Genomic DNA, 19,984 nt, shown 5'->3' on the forward strand with positions numbered 1-19,984 from the left:
GAAAAATGACTGCTGCTTCTTTTGGTCGCTGACCAGCTGCAATGAAAGACTTGTGTTTCCCAGCAATCATCTCTTACATTCAGGCATGCAGGCCAGGTAAATTAATTTGAGTCTCCTCTTAAAAACCCTAAATGAAAATTGGAGGAACACTATCATTCATTACGACACGGTGAAGATCATGAGCCGCATTGCTTACCTATGGATATGGTCCAAACTGCAGCAATTTTCATAATAGCCTTGGTGCGGGAATTGAAGCGGCTGTGCTCAATGGGATTGCGTATTGCTACATACCGATCAAGAGAGATGGCACAGAGATGCATAATAGATGCAGTTGAAAAGAGCACATCTAGGGAAATCCATATAGGGCACAACTGTTTAGGCAAAGGCCAAGCATAATCTGAAACATAGAGAGAAAAGAAATGAAAGGAAAAAAAAGGAAAGGAAATAATCTGGGAAGCCAGGCCATCATTTCTGAGAAACCTGCGGGGTATTTTAACCCTACGAGACCAGCAAGGGGCACGTGCATGAGGAGGGGACAAGGAAACCTCTCGCAGGGCCTCTCTCCAGGCAGCCCCTGGCTCCCGACACTCCGCAAACCCATACCCAGTTCCCCCACATCTGTTTTCCACGAGCAGTAGCTAAAGGCAAGCGAACGTTAATTTGGCAGTGCCTCCAAGGGACCGTTCTAACTCCGCTCCCCTCTTCATCTCTCAGCCACATCTGCACAAAATCAAATGTTACATTAATTTACATTACCTCACCACAGCCTTAGAATGGCTCGCACAGTGCGACGTGGCATTAGCTTCCCCCAGAGCCTCGCTAGAGCTTTCCTGATACATACCTCTCAGTTCCTGTCTGCTGAGGAGCAAGGCAGCAGCCAGGTTTTTCTAACAACTAGCTAAATGACAGTACTTTACCTTAAATATTCCCCCTAGGCAGCGTGCCTTAATAACAGAGGAATAGCTGCCTCCTTACAGAGCAGCTGGGACTGAGCGCCTGAAATCTGGAAACTGCTTTGAACGCAGGCAGAGCTGAGTGTTATCCTTTACAGAAACAAGTGTGCCAGCAAACTGAACGGACCAGATAGCCACCTCTGCCAGCAGCTGGCACGCAGCTCATTTGGGTGCCTTCGTTCATCATTACTCAGTTTACTCAGAGCTGAAGTACAGCGGGAGAATAAAAGTGACCCAGAAAAATCCTCCAGGGGCACTGGTATTTAAATCAAAGCACAGAGAAAATTGATTTGTGAATGATACTCCCATGTTAATGCTCAGAGTGGGCTGTGTGAGATCAATAACACGTCCTGCCAAGCTCTAACGCACTTATCAAAACAAATCAACAGTATCTATAGCAGCTGAAAGCATGAGAGGTTTCATGACAGTTGAATACTGAGATATTCTTGTGTCTTCATTCCAAACATGGGTATCTAAAGCAATCTCAAAGTTCACCCCAAGGATCAGAAACATCACTCTGCAGAATCAATGTCATACTAAGCACAAGGCAGCTCCATCCTACTGCTCGCGAGTGGAAAGGGAGAAATGTTAGTCTCAGAAAGCACATTTTGAAACAGATTACCCAGCCAAGAGAGACCCAGGACACCTCACATGCACAAGCCAAGATGAACTGAACCAGAGCAAGTCATTACAAACTGTCCAAGCGCAGCCCAGGAATCCTACACACAGAGCATGGCAGGACGAGACAGACACATTAGCTCATTTTACCAGTGGGAAACCCACGGGAGATGCACTAAGTAACTCACAAAACCCACATAACAAGACCTCGGCTCCTGGGAGATAAACCATTTATGTCAGCAAGTTTGCACCACTCCTACTAGATGGACTGTAAGTGGACTGAAATTCAATGTAGCAAGCAAGAGGTGCTTATCAAAGGGAACTGAGTAAAGCACTTTGTGTCTGGAGCATCTTTACTCTAAAGGGCACGTCTGCAGTGCAAACGAATTGAACTTGGTTAAATGATGACTCAGAACCTTTATGAAGCGATGATCAAATTCTGCGCACCCTGCTCTTGTTCACACTTTGCAATAAGTCAGGGCTTCGTTGGCATCAGCCTGTAAATGAGCTCAGAGCTCCAACAAAGCACACCTCTGAACTGCTGGGTCTTTAATGATGCCTCCAGGGAAGAACAAGCCTGATCTCCTTCAAGCAGGACCTAACTCCCTGTACAGCCCCAGGCTTTTGCTGTCAGCCCAAGCTAAAACACATTCAGTCACACTTTATCCCTCCCTACTTCATCCCTTAAGCTGCTTTCTGATACAGGCTGAAAGGAGTTACAGGTACAAGACCTGGAGAAAAGTACCAGGACCATGCTGTGATGGATGAAGTGGTCCTGGTGAATGTGCATGGGGTGACGGTGACTGTGCTGCAGCCTCTGCACAGGAGGATGATGGTGATGGTGATGGCTGCTCCCCACATCAGGCAGAAGGCCAGGAAATCTTCAGTGTCTCCAGAAAGGGCCTCCAGGCTCCCTGTGCATGCAGCATCTTCAATCTGATCTATGGCACTGCAGTGGGTTCCATCTGATTCCTGGCATTTGCTAGACCTGGAAGAGGTTTCTACAGCAACCACCTTCTCAGCATTACTGAATGATGAGTAACTTCTCCACTTCTTCCTTCAAGCTACCCCAACCACTTCCCATGACTGATTTCCCCTGGAACAACTCCTGCTATTGATGTGAACTAGGTAATAGCAGTACTTCTAAGCTTTAGTAATTGCATTTCCAACAGAAAGCATGAATCTCAGTTCAAATTTGGCTCCAGAAGGGATGAAACTGTACTGAACACCCGGAGAAGCAAACCCCAAATTCCTGGTAAGAAACTCTGATTTTTATGACTTGAATTAATCTGTGCCCTTCAAATCAGTCACATATTTAATGGGCAGGCTGGTAGAGCAGATAGGAGAGTGCTGAAGGAAATCAAGTGAATCCACCAGGTCAGAACAAAAGGTGATATTTCTTTAGCCAGCGTGTAATAAAACTGCAGATGTTTTTGCCTTCAGAAATTCTGTGGATGTTAGAAGTTTACACTGGACAAATTCACAGAGAAAAGCAGATAGAAAACTATTGCAATGAGAGATGAGTGTTAGCCTCTGGCTCCAAGCAGGATAAAAACATCATGTATGAAACCCTGGAAGGAAACTAATGCCTGTGTATACCGCTTCAGCCTCCAACTCTGAATAGCAGCTCATGGAACCTGAGGCACCGTCCTTCTTCATGGGAAACATGGGTCAGACACTCGCATTTAACCAGGAGTCATGGTCCAGAGGGGGGATTTTGTCTCCTGCCCTGGTAGGAAAAAGCAAACCCCGGTTCCTGCCTGCCACTGAACACAGAGATGGGCCCAAACTATGCCAGCAAAACACAGAAACTCAAAGGCATTTTGGCAAAGCTGCAGAGCTTCTCTGTGTGCAGCTCACCTGATGTCAGAGGAGAGGTCCCTTCAATTCCTTCTGCTTTACATCACGAAAGGCGGCGACAATGAAACCGAATCACTTTTGTCAGAGGTTCTAGGCGTGCGGGTGAAAAGTGCTGTGTAGCTGCGATTGCGGGCACTGTGCTGCTCGCAGCAGCAGAGGCAGAACGTCCAGCCCCTGCAGCAGGAGCTGACCCAAGAACCCAAACCACAGCAAACGGGAGCAAAATCAATGACAGGAACACTGAATGACTCCAGGTTGTAGGAGAACGGCTGATGAAGAAAGATGTGTTAGACGCTGTGACGAAAAGAAACCGTGGGGTTGCAGGAGGCTGATACAAACCCCTTCCTTCTCCACAGAGCCTCCAAGACCTCGTGGGCTTTACCCAGCTTTCCGTGACAAGCTGGAGTGGACAGGAGTCGTGCGGTCACAGACACCCCCATGCTACAAGTGGACTGGCTCACTGAATTTACATGTTAAAAAGCAACCACTGCCTGTACAAATGTACTACTTCCACAGCACAGTCTGCCCTGGGAATACACACTGCGACACTCGGGACAAATGGGGCATAACAGTGATAGAATACCCACTCACACCACAAGACAGTGAAGAGCTGCGTAAAATTCACCCCTGTAGCATCAGAAATGTTTCATGACAAACTCGCAGCAAGCTGCAACCAACACGGGTTTTTCTAACCATGAACAGGAATCTGGAGATGACTTTGGACTTCCTGTGTTTACCCAGGGCTTGGTTTGCATCTGTCAGGATGGTTAAAAGGGTGAAAACCACCCTTAAAGATCACACAGGAAGAATATGGGCATACTTGGTCTTTTAGACTCACAGTGACATTTAGACACATATTGCAATGAGAGATGTATATATACATTATATATTGCAATGAGAGATATATATACACATTATATATGTATGCACACATACATATATAATGTATATCTACATATGCATTTATACAAGGAAAACCCCAGAGCTAAGAGATGCAGAAGAACTAGAGAGGTTTATCTGTTGAAATGCAGCCTCTTTTAATGCTGTTCACTGGCTTGGACAAAACCAAAGATACATGCAAAGATACAAGCTTTTTGGCTTTCTGCTTTACATTTTGCTTTAACTACCAGCAGATCTTGAACTTCTGCAACTAAAAATGGTGGGAAATCATGAATTGGAATGAATCTTAACCTCAGTACAAAGCAGTTTCCTAGCAGTTCACATGGCAACACAGAACGTGCTTGGAGCACATCTTCCATCGTCCTCTAGCTGCCATGGATCTGCTCCGTGCCACACACGGATCTGTGCTCTGGCTCTCTGACAGGTCAGTGGCAAAAATCCTGGACTAATTCCTCCCGTAACCCCCTGGGAAATGAGGACAAGGCCTTTCAGAGCCAGAGGAGCAGCATTCGCTCACGTTTCCCTGCTGCAACTCAGAGCAGCTTGGAGATGATGGGAAACAGCGACCCAGATGTGCCCCAAAGCTGTCACTTTCTGCCAGACTGAAGTGGCTTTTGAAGAAGGGCCTGGAGCCCAAGTGTGATGGGGAAGGGCTGAGGGACCTGGGGGGTTCAGATGGAGAAGAGGAGGCTCAGGGGGGACCTGATCGCTGCCTGCAACTGCTTGACAGGAGGATGGAGCCAGGAGGGGCTGGGCTCTGCTCCCAAGGAACAAGGGATGGGACAAGAGGAAACGGCCTCAAGCTGCACCAGGGCAGGTTTAGATGGAGCTGAGGAACAATTCCTGCCCCAGAGGGTGCTCAGGCATTGGAACAGGCTGCCCAGGGCAGGGCTGCAGGCACCGTCCCTGCAAGTGTTCACACCCCGTGGAGACGAGGCCTCAGTGCCATGGGTTAGGGGTGGCCTGGGCAGTGCTGGGAACGGTGGGACTGGAGGAGCTGAAAGGGCTTTTCCAACCCATTTGATTCCATGTTTCTTTCACACGTTCCAGGCAAAGCCGTTGTTATGGGCTATGGAGAAAAGCCAGCCCCTGCCCACTGCTAAAAGTCTTTTTAACCCCATTGAACCATTAATGTATTCACCTGAAGCTTTTTATACTAACCACACTTTTCCAGCATTCAGTTTAAAGTTCTGTTGTTGCCACAGGCTTGACAAAAATAGAAAGCAATTACATACAGTTTTAACATTACAGCATTGCATTATTCCCAAGAGAACGAAAGCATTTAAATGGTTCTCTCTCTTATCTAGGAAGTAAAGTATTTCCCAGCCTGGAACACCACATCAGTAAGTGTAAAGCTATGTTATCTATTTCTGTTGCTAATTTATTTCTTTCGGATTTCCACAGGCAAATGGCTCCGAGACATCCCAAGTCACACAACCAAGAGTGCTGAAAACCTCCATCATGGCCCACAAGTACCGAATGTCCTGCTTGACCCCCTGCAGTCCCCAGTGTTCACCAGCATGAGCGTCCGCAGGAGAGATCCCACACACGCAGCTAAGCTCCCTGGTTCGAGGAATGGCTGCCTCTGATTTTATCATCACTAGAGGGGAATTTGGTGTTTTTCTAACATATTGAACTCCTGGGCACTGCATTCCATGAGAAATTGGCTTTAGCTGTAAGTTTCTAGCCTGCATTTTTCTAGAGGAAAAATAGTTTATCCTAAAGCTATCTGGACCCCTTATAAACAGCACACATTTCACTAGAGCCAAGCAGAAGGCCATAACCTACACATGATGAATGAAGGTGCCTTTTAGGGGAAAGACTGTTGTTGAAAGCTGCAAGTCTGAAGCCCCATCAGATGCACAGCACAGGGTGGGCTCCCAGGTGATATGATGGCTAAGAATGTGGAGACGACCTCCAAGTAAGAAAAGGAGGGTGACACTGCCCACACAGTGCTGGTGAGACCACTGCCGGGACCCTGCTCTTGAACCTCTGTGCCCTGTTTTGCCATAGTGCAACACCACACGAAGGATTTACTGGAGTCTGTGCCACCCACCACCTCCAAACTGGGCCATGACACCATTCCTGAGCTTTGGTTTTCCTCTGAGCTATTTGGTTTTCACCTTCCCTGTGGAGCTGTAAGCACGGTACCAGTGGTGCCCTGGGGCACGGAGCACCAGGCAAGGGCTCTCCTGCAGAAACCCCCTCCATCAATGAAGACCCCACGTTACAGTGATTAACTGATGTGACTCTTTCATTGCAAATTAAACAATTGCGCCCATTCTGCTGTTTTGAGACTTTCAAATAACCGCGTTAGCTTTTGCTTTCTATCCAGGATGGCAGTGACTTGCAGTCTTGACAGAACTTGTAAGAAAGAAGCAAATTTAAAGCCAGAATGGATGTAATTATCTGATTGAGGGAAAGGTTGCTTGAATGTCATTTAAGCAGTATTATAAATGCAAGGAGCCAGCTCTAACACAGACTGCTTAAAACAACCCTGCTAATACAGTGGGATGTTTGCTAAGAAGAAAACATGGAGAATGTTGTTGCCATCCCAAAGGCAGCATCTCTCCAGGAAATGTCAGTTATTCTGGTGTGCCTTTCGCCCCATTAATCCATTTATTGTTGGAGACTAAAATGATGTTTGACAGAAATAGTCAGAGGGAAAACTCGGCTCAGTCATGCTCTTTGCTCACAGTTTCAACATCTGTAGCTACATCTGGAATTTTTACTTGGAATGATACAGACAATTAATGGGGCAATGATACAATTAATTGAATTTTATCACTAACTCCATCTCAAGGGCTCCTTACTGCACTGTAACTCCAACAGAGAGATGATTCCTTCACACAACTCTGAGATACACGTTCTCTACAAGACTTTATCTGAAAGAGACCACAGTTTAATAACACATTCACCAATGTTCTGCACATCAGCACAACGTCAGGACAGTGGCCTCTCATGCAGGGTACGGATCAGCCTTGACCCGCTATTCAAACAACCAATGAAGCAACAGTTGAGCCAACACTGCACTGGAAAACAAGCCCCCAGGCAACACAGGCCCCAAATGAAATACCTTCTAAATGTAAAAACAGAGGCATTTTCCAACCCCGTTTCATTACAAAGTGCACAAGCATGGGACGATAACCGGTGGTTTTTCCTAGTTCTGATGAAATTGTAGAAAATCCCTTATCACAAGAAATAGCTGCTATAAAACACACCGATCATTTGAGGAACCTAAAATTCAGCACTGAAGATGATGGGCCGTTACTCAGATTGCAGCTGCCTGCTGAGCAGTCACCTGAGCTGGAACAAAGAAGCCATCTGCTTGAACCCAGAGTGTTTCATGTCAAATAAAGCATAGACAATGGCTTGATCCTAGGAATGGCTCTGTGGCAAGTGAGGGGACACACAACCATGCAGAGGGGATTTGGGTTTAGGTCTTGGGCTTGATTTCATCAAAACTCAGAGGCAATTTAGACCTCCACGGCCCCCTGACAGCTGCCTGGGAGCCCACCTGGGATTAACAGAACCACCAAATCATGGAATCTACCAGGTTGGGAAAGCCCTTTCAGCTCCTCCACTCCAACCCTTACCCCAGCCCTGCCAAGGCCACCCTAACCCATGGCACTGAGGCCTCGTCTCCACAGGGTGTGAGCACTTGCAGGGACGGTGACTGCAGCCCTGCCCTGGGCAGCCTGTTCCAATGCCTGAGCACCCTCTGGGGCAGGAATTGTTCCCCATCTCCATCTAAACCTCTTTCTCAGCTCGGGCTCCCTCCCAGCAATGCAGCTGGACAAACCGGCCTCCGAATCCTGGTAACATTCCTGATTTCAGACACAGCCATAAGTAGGATTTCCTTCATTACGATGTAAGGGGGTCTGTACCTAGAGAGCACAGGTCTGCCACTGTCAACCAGCCAATGCTTCTGCTGAATATTCCAGGAAGATGCCCAATTTTACAAGAATTGACGTACTTACTCCAAGCAACTCCTTCAAATCATTAGCATCAACTTTGAGTGTGCAGATACGGATGTCTTCAGGAGTTCCGTTAATCTGCTGTCCCTTGCACAGTGGCCAGTATATCCCCTCCTCGTGTGGGAGGAAGTAAAGAACTGCAGCTCAGGATGGAAAGCACAAGGTGATGTAAAGCAAGATCTGCAGTTTGCAAAGCAGCAGTGATTTTGCCTCCCGTTTGCTCACAGGCTGCTGGATGCGACCAGGATACAAGCAGCCTTTCAGTCCTTGTTCAGCACAGCACAGCGCTGCACTTGCGCCAGTCTAATGCCGATGGAAAATGCAACCCCTGCTCAAGTGCTGTGATTAATTTAGGGATAACAAAGTCGTTCAGTGAGTCGGCTTTCCTTCTCACTGTGCAGTGTGCCTTCCTCAACAGCAGGAAGGCTATTAGGGACAGCGGGTTAACTGCCTGGCTGAACTTCATGCCGGTGTTGAGTCTCACTTTGCTTTTCTGGTGAGCTTAAAAGGCAGCACAAGCAGTCTGTGAGACATAATGACAAGAAATCACTGCAGGCGAGGGAAATAAGCTGTGTTTTGGTCATTCTCACAGACGTTTATTTCCATTTCTGATATTTCTCAGAGCAGAGCACTTGCAAACCACGTTCCCTGTTTGGCTTCCCACAGGCACCTCTGATTCTTTGCGGCTGTACAGGTAGAAATGCCAGCGTGAGAGCGCTCCACAGAAGCCACTGAAAAAAGCAAGGATTTGGGGGTTGCTGAGAAGCCTAGAAATTCTGCTCCATATCCTTGAGTGCCATCTACTGTCCTTATGTCACAGAGTACCTCAGATGCACACGGGGCTTCTGTACGCCTGCTTCCCCTATGCCTGCCCAGTAGAGCTGACAGACCCCCAACCCAGCCTAATGCAGTGTGATGCTAAATCAGCCTTTTCCTCCAAGTAACCATACTTCAATTCAATGTGACAGCCACACAATGCGATGTTAAAGATCTGCATCATTTTGTACACACCTTGTTACCAATTAAAACCGCTCACCACTAACAGAGTCTGCTGTAAGACTTGACCTGGAGTAAGATTTCATCTTAGATCACAGTACTTGCATGCCACAGTGTTTACAGCCTACAGAACGCCACACTTGTCAAACTGCTGCACGAGCACATGTAAAGGTCAACCCAGCAGAGCCTTCTGCACAGAAACACCTCAGACTATGCCAACACATGCACGTTCATGCTCACATCCTGGACTTCTGGGGACATCCCTCAGTCCAAAGGGGCAACATCCATCCTCCTGACTTGATGTCCCTCTCTGATGAATGAGGCAGGTATCGGTTTGGAATCCTCGGAAGGGCTGCGTTGAAAAGAGCAATGCAGGACAAGGGGATCACATCCCCATAACAACGCTTCCTTCCGCATGTGGAAGTATTCCAGATGGGCAGCATCAGAGGCAACGTACAACTTCCCGTATTACCACATTCTCGGCACAGCTGCACTCCTTTGTTTTTGAGTTTTGCAGAGATCGTAGGCCCACTGCAAGTTCCATTAACATGAACTAGAAGTTTAATTTAATGTGGATAAATGAAGTGTGGGTGTACTGACATATTCGAGAGAATACTATTACCCAGGAAATTATAGTGGTCTCATGAGGTGGAAAAGGAAACTAAAGAAATGCTATTTAGTTAAGTTATACCACTGGGTTTTTTGATAGACTTGTTTTTGCTTTGTAATCAAGTGCAATGTTATTTTATTATCATGGTTATGCTACTATTACAGTGTAATCTTGCACTTGATTACAAATCAAACCCAGTGGTAACTATGATAATAAAATAATGTGTAAACATAATGATCCAGCAAAATGTAATAAAATAAGTGTTGCTATCGATTTAACAAACGTAAATGAGTAATATGGGTGCTGTAGTAGAACTAGTTACCCCGAGATACAGGAGGTACTTATCCCAAAGTGCTTATCCCACTATGGACCAGAAAAAGCTAGGAAAAATCATTATGGAAAGTAGATGAAGTAAGTTATAGAGGGAATGTTGAAAGGACTTCATCTTGGAAGTTGTTTTTCCTGTGTTCATGCTTGTCAACATCAACTTACATCTTACATCAAACAAATAACCTTGTTCTGCTGTTGTGCCTCTTGGCTGGAGCCAGCTAGCAAGATTCTAACAGCAAATGAGACTCACACCTTTTGATTTCGGCTGTGTATAAACCCAATGTCACTCTCCATTAATCTCAGCAGATCTGAAGGAATCAACAAAAGCTTAACTAGCAAATCCAAAATCTCACCCCAAAATTCAAAATTTAAACAGCAGAGTGAGAGGCAATCACCATTCAGAACAACGGGGTGGATGGAAGGACAGAGCTCTGCTGCCTCCTAAACCCAGCCATCAATATTCATAGGTGTCAGATGCGCATTTACAGTCCCCTGCATCCCAGTGGGGGCCAAATACGTACGGTGAAAACGTGTCATACAATTTCCATATCTCAACAACACCAAGACCTCTTTCTACAGCTGCTGCCTCTGACTGGGGCTGGAAACAGATATTCATAAAACCAAGCAAAACACCCCAAAACTCACCTAAAATAAACACATTGAAAAAATGAGCCTCCCTCAGAAGGTGGGAGCAGACTGGTCAGGGTAACAACTGGTCTGCCCCGATAACTCCAGCACAGCTGGAGGAGAGAGCCTGCTGCCAACATGCCAACAGGAACGGAAATCAAACCACCTGAGAAATAACAGAGAATCAACAGAACCTTATCAACCGTCCTGCCTTGCTCCTAAACCCTTGCACCTAAGAGCTGAGAGAGGAACAGGGTATTTCACGTTCATTACTCATTGAACTTTGTAGTCTTGAACCTTTTCCATCTGGGAACTGAGAGATTCCCTCACTAAACCCACTGCTGTCACCGTGCTTATCAGAGCTCCTGCAGTTTTCCAACACCGACACTCATCACAACCAGAGAACACCGAGTCTGGAAAAGCAGAATATATGTTTGAAACTAATGCATGAAACCAAAATGTTGCTATAGCACACAGTGCTAATCACAGCCTGGGCTCTGTGACAGGCTCATGCACAAACTCCCCTCATGCCATTAGCATCTTTAATGACAACTCTGGCAGAAAAGCCAGTGAGGATCCATTCTGGTTCTCTTCTGAGGTGTCCATTCAGAAAAGCGGTGTATTGCGTCAATGAGGCAGCGTGCAAATTAGTGCAAGGCAGAGCAATTGGCATGTGGCCCCGTTCCATCAATGTAATTTCCATTTAATTACCATGCAAACACATGAATCACATCAGAGCCTCTTTCCCAGCATGTGCTGATAAAACACAAAGTGGGACCTTAATTCTACTCTTACCATTAGGTCTCAGGGAAGTGAACTAACCTACGAGGGTATTTGCACACATTTTAATGACTATCAGACAACTCAAGAACCCGAATTTCAAGGGATAAGTCATGTGAACTGGGGAGAGACATTAAAATTGTAATTTGCTGAGGAGAATTTAATGACATCAATTCACCAGGCAGATGTGAAAGGAAGACGGAAAATTTGAGTTAATTCTGAGTTAATTGACCCAATCCTGGAAACATTCATAATTCAAACTAATGTACTACACTGATACGTTTGTCTCACAATCTATCTAAGTGCTTTTCACAGATTTCACCTTGTTTCTCTGGATTTCTTTCCATCTTGTGTAAAGCAGCTGCCTATACATCTACAGGTCTGCATCATGGCAGCGAGTGATTTTCCCATGCTTTTGAGCTCAAAGGCTGGGGTGCCCATTCCATGCATGTCTTCTACAAATGCAGTAGTCTATTCCTTGAGGTCATGTCATGGCACCATCACTCAGGTTGAGCCCTTAGGCAAGAAATTAGGAGGTTACTGTGTACTTAAAGAACACTGAGGTTACCATACACTGAACAGAAATCACACTTCCTTTCACAAAAGGCTGCATAAAACAATACAATAAAGCAACAAATCTGATAGGATCAGATATACCAAACAGTAAAATGAGGCATCTAAGGGGTTGCAGGTCAGCAGGAAAGCACCTGAAGAAGAGCACAAACCACTACAGCCAGTAAGTTGGCTCCATCACCCAACTTAAATGCCTCTATGCACATAACACAGGGAATGTGCCTGCAGAGCTACAACCTTATTGGCATCAGAGAGATGTGGTGGGATGGCTCCTGTGACTGGAGGGCTGCAATGGAAAGATACAGGCTCTTCAGGAAGGACAGGCAAGGGAGAGGGGGGAGTATCACCATCTATGGCAATGACCAGCACAGAGCTCTGCCTGGTGGTGGATGAGGAGCAGGCCAAGGCCGGATGGGGCTTTAACCTGCCCGAGGGGAGACTGAGATGAGCTCTCAGGCAGAAGCTCTTCCCTGTGAGGGTGCTGAGGCGCTGGCACAGGGTGCCCAGAGAAGCTGTGGCTGCCCCATCCCTGGCAGTGTTCAAGGCCAGGTTGGACACAGGGGCTTGGAGCAAGCTGCTCCAGTGGAAGGGGTCCCTGCCCGTGGCTGGGGTTGGAGCTGGAGGAGCTTTAAGGTCCCTTCAACCCAAACCAGGCTGGGGCTCTATCCTGTGATCTATCTGCATGCAACAACAGGCTCCCTGAGTCAATGCAGGGCATAATTTCCAAACAGAATAAGGATGAGAGAGTTTTTCAATTCCACATTAAATCAAGGCAGAGTACAGAAATACAGCTGACCACCCTTGGAGTCCTTCTGCGTTTCCCCTTACATTCTCCAATATCTGCAGCTGCAGCCAGCACAGGAAAATGAGCCATATGTTAATCTTTACACCAGACTGCAAGTAGGACCGTTCCTGGAAATTATAACTGCTTTTTGGCAAGAGCTGAGAAACACATGCTACCAACCGGCTCCTCATCCCAGTTTCACTCGGCTGGGGTGAGTGAGAAGAGATAGCAAGTTCCCAGCAGGAGATAAGACATCCTGGATATTTGGTGCGTCAAAGCGTAGCCAGATTTAGCTGCACACACCTTCTAGGAGGGGAAGGGAGGGCTTTTCTGTGTAAGAGGAATCAGAAGCTAAAGGAGGAACCGGTGGGGGGTGGTTGGGATGGACAGAATGAATAAAGGCATTGAGATGCACTGCTCTGTCACAGCTCAGGCCGGGCTGCTACGGACACATCCACGTTTTGAGGTCTAAATCAAGCATCTACTTCCCGCTTTCCCAGGTTAATGTCTGGGTAAAGATGAGCAGGAGCTGCTGTCCTCTCCCCTCTGCTCTTCCTTGTCATTTTCTATTCACCTCTTTTGTTCCCCTTTCCTTTCTGTTTTCCGTTTTTCTTTAGGGATCACAGGGGTTACAACCACCGATAGAACAAAGGTCAGCTCTCAGGCGGCTGCTCCCCTGCTCACCGAGCACCAGGCTGCCGGGAGGCTGGGGAGGCCCCTTCTAGCTGTGTCTGTCTCCAGATGGCCAACACGCTGTGGGAATGAGGGAGCCCCGAGCTGCTGCTAAAGCTGAGCTCAGGTGAGCTGTGCAAAGGGGCACCCAGGCTGGGACCAGCACCCGTATCTAAGAAGCTATCACAGGTAAATAGCTATCGGACAATGACATGGACTAAAATGAACTCGATCTTGGTAAAATGTCTGCAATTCTGCTAAAATCCTTTCCCTCGGTTTTAAATTGTAGGTTTGAGAAGAGGAGATCAAACAAAACTAAGGAGGGCTCTGTGTGGCCACGTCTCCCATGGCCCCAGCACCTGGACGTGCTCCTGTTCTTCCATTCAGAGGAGGCTAAATCTGTCTGTAGGAAACACATCAGCTGTCTTCATCTTCCTTGGTATCTTCCTCCGTGATCTGCCTGGCACCTTTATAAAGCAGCAAATTTATTGCTGGCACAGTTTATCATCATAGGGTCGGTCTTCCTACATACCACAATTCTGCCTCTCTCATTATCTTGTATCAATTTCAGGTTTGCTGCAAAGCATGGAAGTTTGTATTTCTTTTCCACTAAACCCATAAAAGTTAATTACAACGAGGCAATGCACTTGCAAAGCTATGACTGGATCTAACAGGCTACTATCATAAAGAGTAAACAAAGATTCATGCATTTTAAAGCACAGTTAGCTTCACTGATCCAGAAGCAAATTGGGCATGAGAAGACTGCACTGACAGCATTAACACTGCTGCTGTTTTCAAACTGACAACCCCTGTAAAACAGAAATGGAACTGTACACACTCCAGGTTCTGGGGGCTTTACACTCCTGTGAGCTTTAAAACCCATCGCACCTTCCAAACGTCTGTACCAAGAGGGAGAAATACAAAAATATAATTGCATCTAAATCTCTATCTGCATTAAATGACAGCATTTAAATGTGCACCATTCAAACCCATTCCAGTGAGTCATAGCTGAACAGAAAAGATTTATTTTGGATGGGCAATTCTCAATTACACCGGGCAGGCAAAACATGCCTGGCCAATTTAGTGTCTGAGACATGACAAACAGCTCTCTGATCGGATGCAGCACACATGCTATGGGTAAATTAGGTAACTCTAAGGCCATGTGTTCAAGCAGTGTACATAGGAGTTAACCCACTGAAATCAACTTGAACAGTTCCCTTCACTCTCAGGAAGTTGGGAGAAGGGAGAAGTTGGGCTCTGATGGTCTTTTCTGCTATGTTTGTAGAGGCTGCATCCAAGGAAACATCCTCACTGAGACGCACACGTGACATTTTACATGGTTCGTGCTCCCCTTGAGCTGCTTCCACGGTGTTTCCTAGGGTAAGAACACATCTCCAGCTGAGCTGTGCTCAAGGGCAGGCTGGACACAGGGGCTTGGAGCAAGCTGCTCCAGTGGAAGGGGTCCCTGCCCGTGGCAGGGGTTGGAGCTGGAGGAGCTTTAAGGTCCCTTCCAGCCCAAACCAGGCTGGGGTTCTATGAAATACTGAAACACGTTCCCCTGGATAAGACTGCAAAGGGGAAGCAGTTTATTGGCTTCTGAAGGGAAGCTGCAAAGCACGTTTACTTCTTACAGTAGAAGGGTAGGTGGAGGCTCTGCTTTCCTCGCACTGCAGTGATAGCATTCTTCTATTTAAAACTGCTTCTTGCAAGAAAGTTGAGGTTGGCAAAGAAAAGAATTTTTGCTTTTGCACCAAGGTGATCAGATTTGCCAGGGTTTTCTGTTGCTACATCCAGACCCTGGCCTCCGCATCCCACCAGGAGGCAGATAAAGGAAAGGAAGCAGGATCTGGCAGCTGTAAGATGTGAGTAAGACATAGCTGCAGCAGCTCAGGGTCTTACTAAGAGTTGGTAGCAAACAACAGGACATAGCATGTCAGAAACTTCTTTTCACTCCTGTGTTTCTGTGGGATCCGGGAGCTCCTTGGAACCTCATTGTTTCAAATTTAATTTGAAATTTCATTTGAAATACAAACTGTGTCAAAATTTTGTTTTCCTGTTTGGATCACGTTGCTCAGGAAAATGGGATTTCTTTCTCTCAGGGGAATTTGCTTTCCCTGCCTTTTAAAAATCTTCATTTTTAAACCAAAACCAATGAAATAAACAAAAAATTAAATCATCAACAGTCTCAACCACCCCAGAAAAGAGTAGTTCACATCTTTTCCAGCAGGAAACAGAGCAAAAGAGAGGATAACCAGCCCCACAAAGCCAATGCAAAGGCAGTCACAAGAAGCTTTTCATCCCAAACCACATGAAGCAAGTGAACGCAAACTGACAAACCCTTCAGAATGAGACCCAGCCCTGGTAGCATATTTAAGCACTGACTCCCACTGGGCAGCATCAGGTCTCTTACCTATACGTACCAGAAAGCTGTAACAGGAGAGTGGTTCATGTTTCATGCGATGGTGCTGAACCCTAACAAACAGCAGTGCCGTCAGGGAGCTGCACTGCAGTGGCAGAAGGGATTCCTTTCGACTGCTTAGAGAGCAGCAAAACACCTGGGACCCTTCTAGGTGAAGAATGCTGTCACAGTCATGCCAAGAGCTACGGTCATGACCAGGAAGGAAGAGCGTAAAGAGGGCTGGAGGAGGCAGAGACGTGCTCTGGCAGCACTTCTCTGACCTGCTGCCAATGTTCCCACTGAGTTTAGCATGGTCAGGATCTCATCTGGGGTGTTTTGTGGAAAGCCATTCCCTAGGTCCACCTGTGAGCACAGGGGAACCATAAACCACACCCTGTTACCTGCCTGCAGCCTGCTGCCATCGATCGGAACACGGGAGGCAGAAACTTGTTTAGCAAATAAAATCCAACGTGCTCTTTAGCATTCCTGGGTTTCAGTTTTCTGCACGGAGGATAAAAGAAAACCAAAAGAACTTCTCTTTTGTACTTGATGGGTCACCTTTTATCTCAGAAAAAGCCTCTCAGACCTACAGGGCAAAGGATGAGTGCGCAGCATCCCGCACAGCCTGTGGAAGTCAGGGCTGCAAGCACATTTCCTGCAAGGGCAGGACTGGCTCAGGCTGGCAGGGCTGTAACACGCTGAGACCATCAGCTGGTGCACCCCTGGCTTGCTCGTGACACCCACCACAGCCCCCAGCCACTGCTGTGCATCCTGAGCGCACACCCAGGGCTCTGCTCGACCTCTCTGGAGGGGCGTTGTTTGATTAAATCCAAGTGAGGGAGATCCAAGGGATGTGTGATCAACGGATCTCTAGCAGCCAACAGCAAGCAGCCATGCAACCCGCTCCGTGACCAGCCCTCAGGTGGAAGCTACCAGAAACAGGAGCTGTTGGAAGCGCTTGTGCTGTGTTCATCCATGCTGGAGTGAGCAGCCTGAGCTCCACGGGCAGCAACGTCATCCCTGGCAGATGACAGGCTCCATTAACCCGAAGTAGCTGGTTGCTTAACAGCAAGAAGTTAGGAGGTGCAGAAAAGCATGTTTATGAGTGCGAAACATTTATTGCTTTCTCCTAAAGCTGGCATATTGACAAGACCCTTTTGTCAATGGGAATGAATGCAGGGAGGGTAATAATGTATACATCTGCCTACACCAAGAAGCAGGCTGAAGGCAGAGCTGGATGATAGAGAGGCGGCTCAGAGTGAAGAAATAACAAGAAAGAGGCAGGTGGTAAAAAAAATATGAGATAGCAAGAGTTCTGCCTCTGTATCCAACAGCATAAATTGGTCTTCAGAGTCCTATAAGATGACACTCCGTAATGTGGATTATAGCTGAGCTCTAATTAGTCATAAGGACCTGGCACAAAACTGCCAGGCTTTGCCAAGAGCAGGTGAGAAAGATGCCATTCAGGCTCTCCTAAGGCTGGTGTTCATTTACTTCGGGAAAAATCCTCCCTGCAACAGCAGCCCCTTTGCCACATCAGCCAGTGCTCAGCAGCACAGGGAGCAAGATCAGGGACCTAAGGCAAGGGGGCCTCTGCCCTCCTGCTGGCAAAGAGAAAAGATTTACCATGTGCAAGCATACCCAAGCAGTGCTGAAGCGATGGTCAAGCAGCTTGTGGGGAGCAGCTAATCTGTGAGCTGGTGCATCCTAGGAGCTCAGGTATCGCTGTCTTCATCGCTGTCAGGGATGGATGCACCGAGCTCCTTCCTTGGAGGAAGGCTCTTGCTGACCACAGAAACTGGCTCCTGTTTCCCACTGGCTCCAGAGAGCTGCTCAGTTCGCAGCACACGCCTGCAGAGCGCAGGCTGGACCAAGCCTTGGCACAGCATCTCCAAGGATGCCCTTCAGTGTACCTGTGGTGCATGACCAGCAAGCCCTGCCTGCTCCTCTCCCTCCCAGTGTCCTGAAATATGTTCCTGGATGTCACATCACAGCAGGATAATGCTGCAAATCTACCAGCTGCTGTTGCCACACAGAGGCCTACTAAGGGACAGATTTATTCTAAGGGAGGGAAAAGAGCCTCAGAGCTTCCATACAGAAGATTTACAGTGGGTCCCATGGATTGTATTTGTTTTTTTCTGAGGAGGAATTTACAATTCAAGCCAAGGTTTTACAAAAATCTGCATTTTCACTGGGCCAGTTGCTGTGATGTTAAAAGTGACAAGCTCTCTAAATCGGTCCCTGCAGCTGCAGCACACGCACAAACCAGCTCAGTTACTGATAGAGGACATTAGCATCTGCCCAGAGAAGTGATGGCAGGTCAAATGCTGAACACATGTAATTTAATCTACTGGAAGAAGACTGGTCCTGCAGATGTTAGAAGTGAGCTACCTTTCAGATGAGCTAGGTATGCTCTGTAGCACTTCTTGGTCTACCCAACTTCAGGTTGAGAGACAGGTCAGAAGTCAAACCCAACTCAAAGTAATGCTTTAACACAATAAACCTCCTAATTGACAACAGTCTTTCTGCAGGCAGCAGACTTCCTTGGCTTGCTTCCCTGAATCTATACAATTGATTTATAGACCGTTTCTTTGCTTGTAAGCCTTGCAACCAAAACCCATGCACTGCCTCAAAAGGGGAAACTCAGCAGAAAGAAAGCAAAGACAAGCTTCACCAGGAAACTTTTCTATTGCTAGACCAGAACCTCAGCATCAGTGCTGGGTGTCTTGTTTTCCAAGGCAGCAGCTCACCATGGAAGAGCTGGAGACAGTTGTATGGGCTGCCCATTCTTCATCTTTCTCTGAACCTGATGAGGACTAAAACTTCAACGAGGCTTAGAAAGGAGCATATGAAGAATGAATGTTCCCAGACAACGGAAACCATCAGCACAGATGTTACAGGCACTACCTCATTGCTGTGAAAATGAAACCAAGTTCCAGCACCGTGCCTCTATCAGGGGGCAGCTGCGCCCACATAAACACCTTTTATCGTTTAACCGCACCGTGGTTTGACATCATTTGTGCCTCCGCTTCATTCCTGGGCTACCCAATACTCTTCATTCTCTCTGCATCGCTGCGTGACCTCTTGGAGGAGAAGCCAAGAACAAATCAAATACCTCCAGTTTTGACTGTGCAGCCACTGCAGGGCTGCCACAGCCCCTCCAGAATGCCTGGCAGCTCCTCCTGTCCAACTGAGAAAAAGAAAGACACAGAACGAACGAGGAGACATTTATGCTAATTTCAGATGAAGTGTTTATCTCAATGGAGAATACTGCACTGGAGGCATAAACAACCTGCCTGTTGTGACAGTGCTGGGATGGGGCTGCTCCTTGGACGAACAAGTGGAATTTCATCAGTTAGACTGGAAAAAAGAACGGGCAAACGACTGTATCCAGCTCCCACTGGTGCCATTCTGCAAATGGAAGATTTGATTTCTCATCTCTTCTAACAAAGGAATTCAAAATGTTTGAGGGCATTTGCAGACAAGACATCAAGAAAAAGACACATCAAAATAATGAGAAATAACCGCAAGAGGCTGGACTAAGTTAAACTCCTGTGACAATTTTAAGGAACAATTCTGCCTCAGTAAGAGTAGCAAGATGTCAGCTCTGAAGCACCACGGAGCTTTGTGGCCTTTACGTCTTTATTGTGCAAAGTCCAACATTAAAAATGTAACCAAAACCTAAAAAAAGCAAGATAAAAAGCCCAAACTGAGGTATGGATAATCTCAGGTGAGAGCAGAAATGAAATTAAGAAGAAATGAAGAAATTTATGCATACGGAGCCAATCCAGCTTTCAGTATAACAATTAAAAGCTAAAGGCCCCTACTCAAAGTGTTTTGGAAGAGGTTGATGCTAACACAAGGGATCAGATTTATTCACTGCTCAGAAAGGGTACGGAGCATCGT

The 19,984-nt window shown here is 46.8% G+C and overlaps 1 protein-coding gene across 6 annotated transcripts in view; it reads right to left on the minus strand.

Annotated features, from left to right (window-relative positions):
• Positions 1-19,984, minus strand: part of HTR2C (5-hydroxytryptamine receptor 2C) — a 186,431-nt gene that overhangs the window by 10,525 nt on the left and 155,922 nt on the right. For 4 of the 6 annotated variants that reach the window (XM_062612813.1, XM_062612815.1, XM_062612814.1 and 1 more), the window contains one exon: positions 197-397. The exons of 1 other annotated variant lie outside the window; for it this stretch is intronic. In XM_062612813.1, the coding sequence (XP_062468797.1) occupies positions 197-397 (201 nt within the window). Of the gene's footprint in view, positions 1-196; positions 398-10,639; positions 10,836-19,984 lie in introns of those variants that run through there. One more of the 6 variants, XM_062612817.1, reaches the window with a different exon arrangement.

The sequence above is a fragment of the Pezoporus occidentalis genome, unplaced genomic scaffold (assembly GCF_034315485.1).
Source record: "Pezoporus occidentalis ecotype Australia unplaced genomic scaffold, CSIRO_AGI_Poc_V1 ctg161, whole genome shotgun sequence".
Lineage (NCBI taxonomy): Eukaryota > Metazoa > Chordata > Aves > Psittaciformes > Psittacidae > Pezoporus > Pezoporus occidentalis.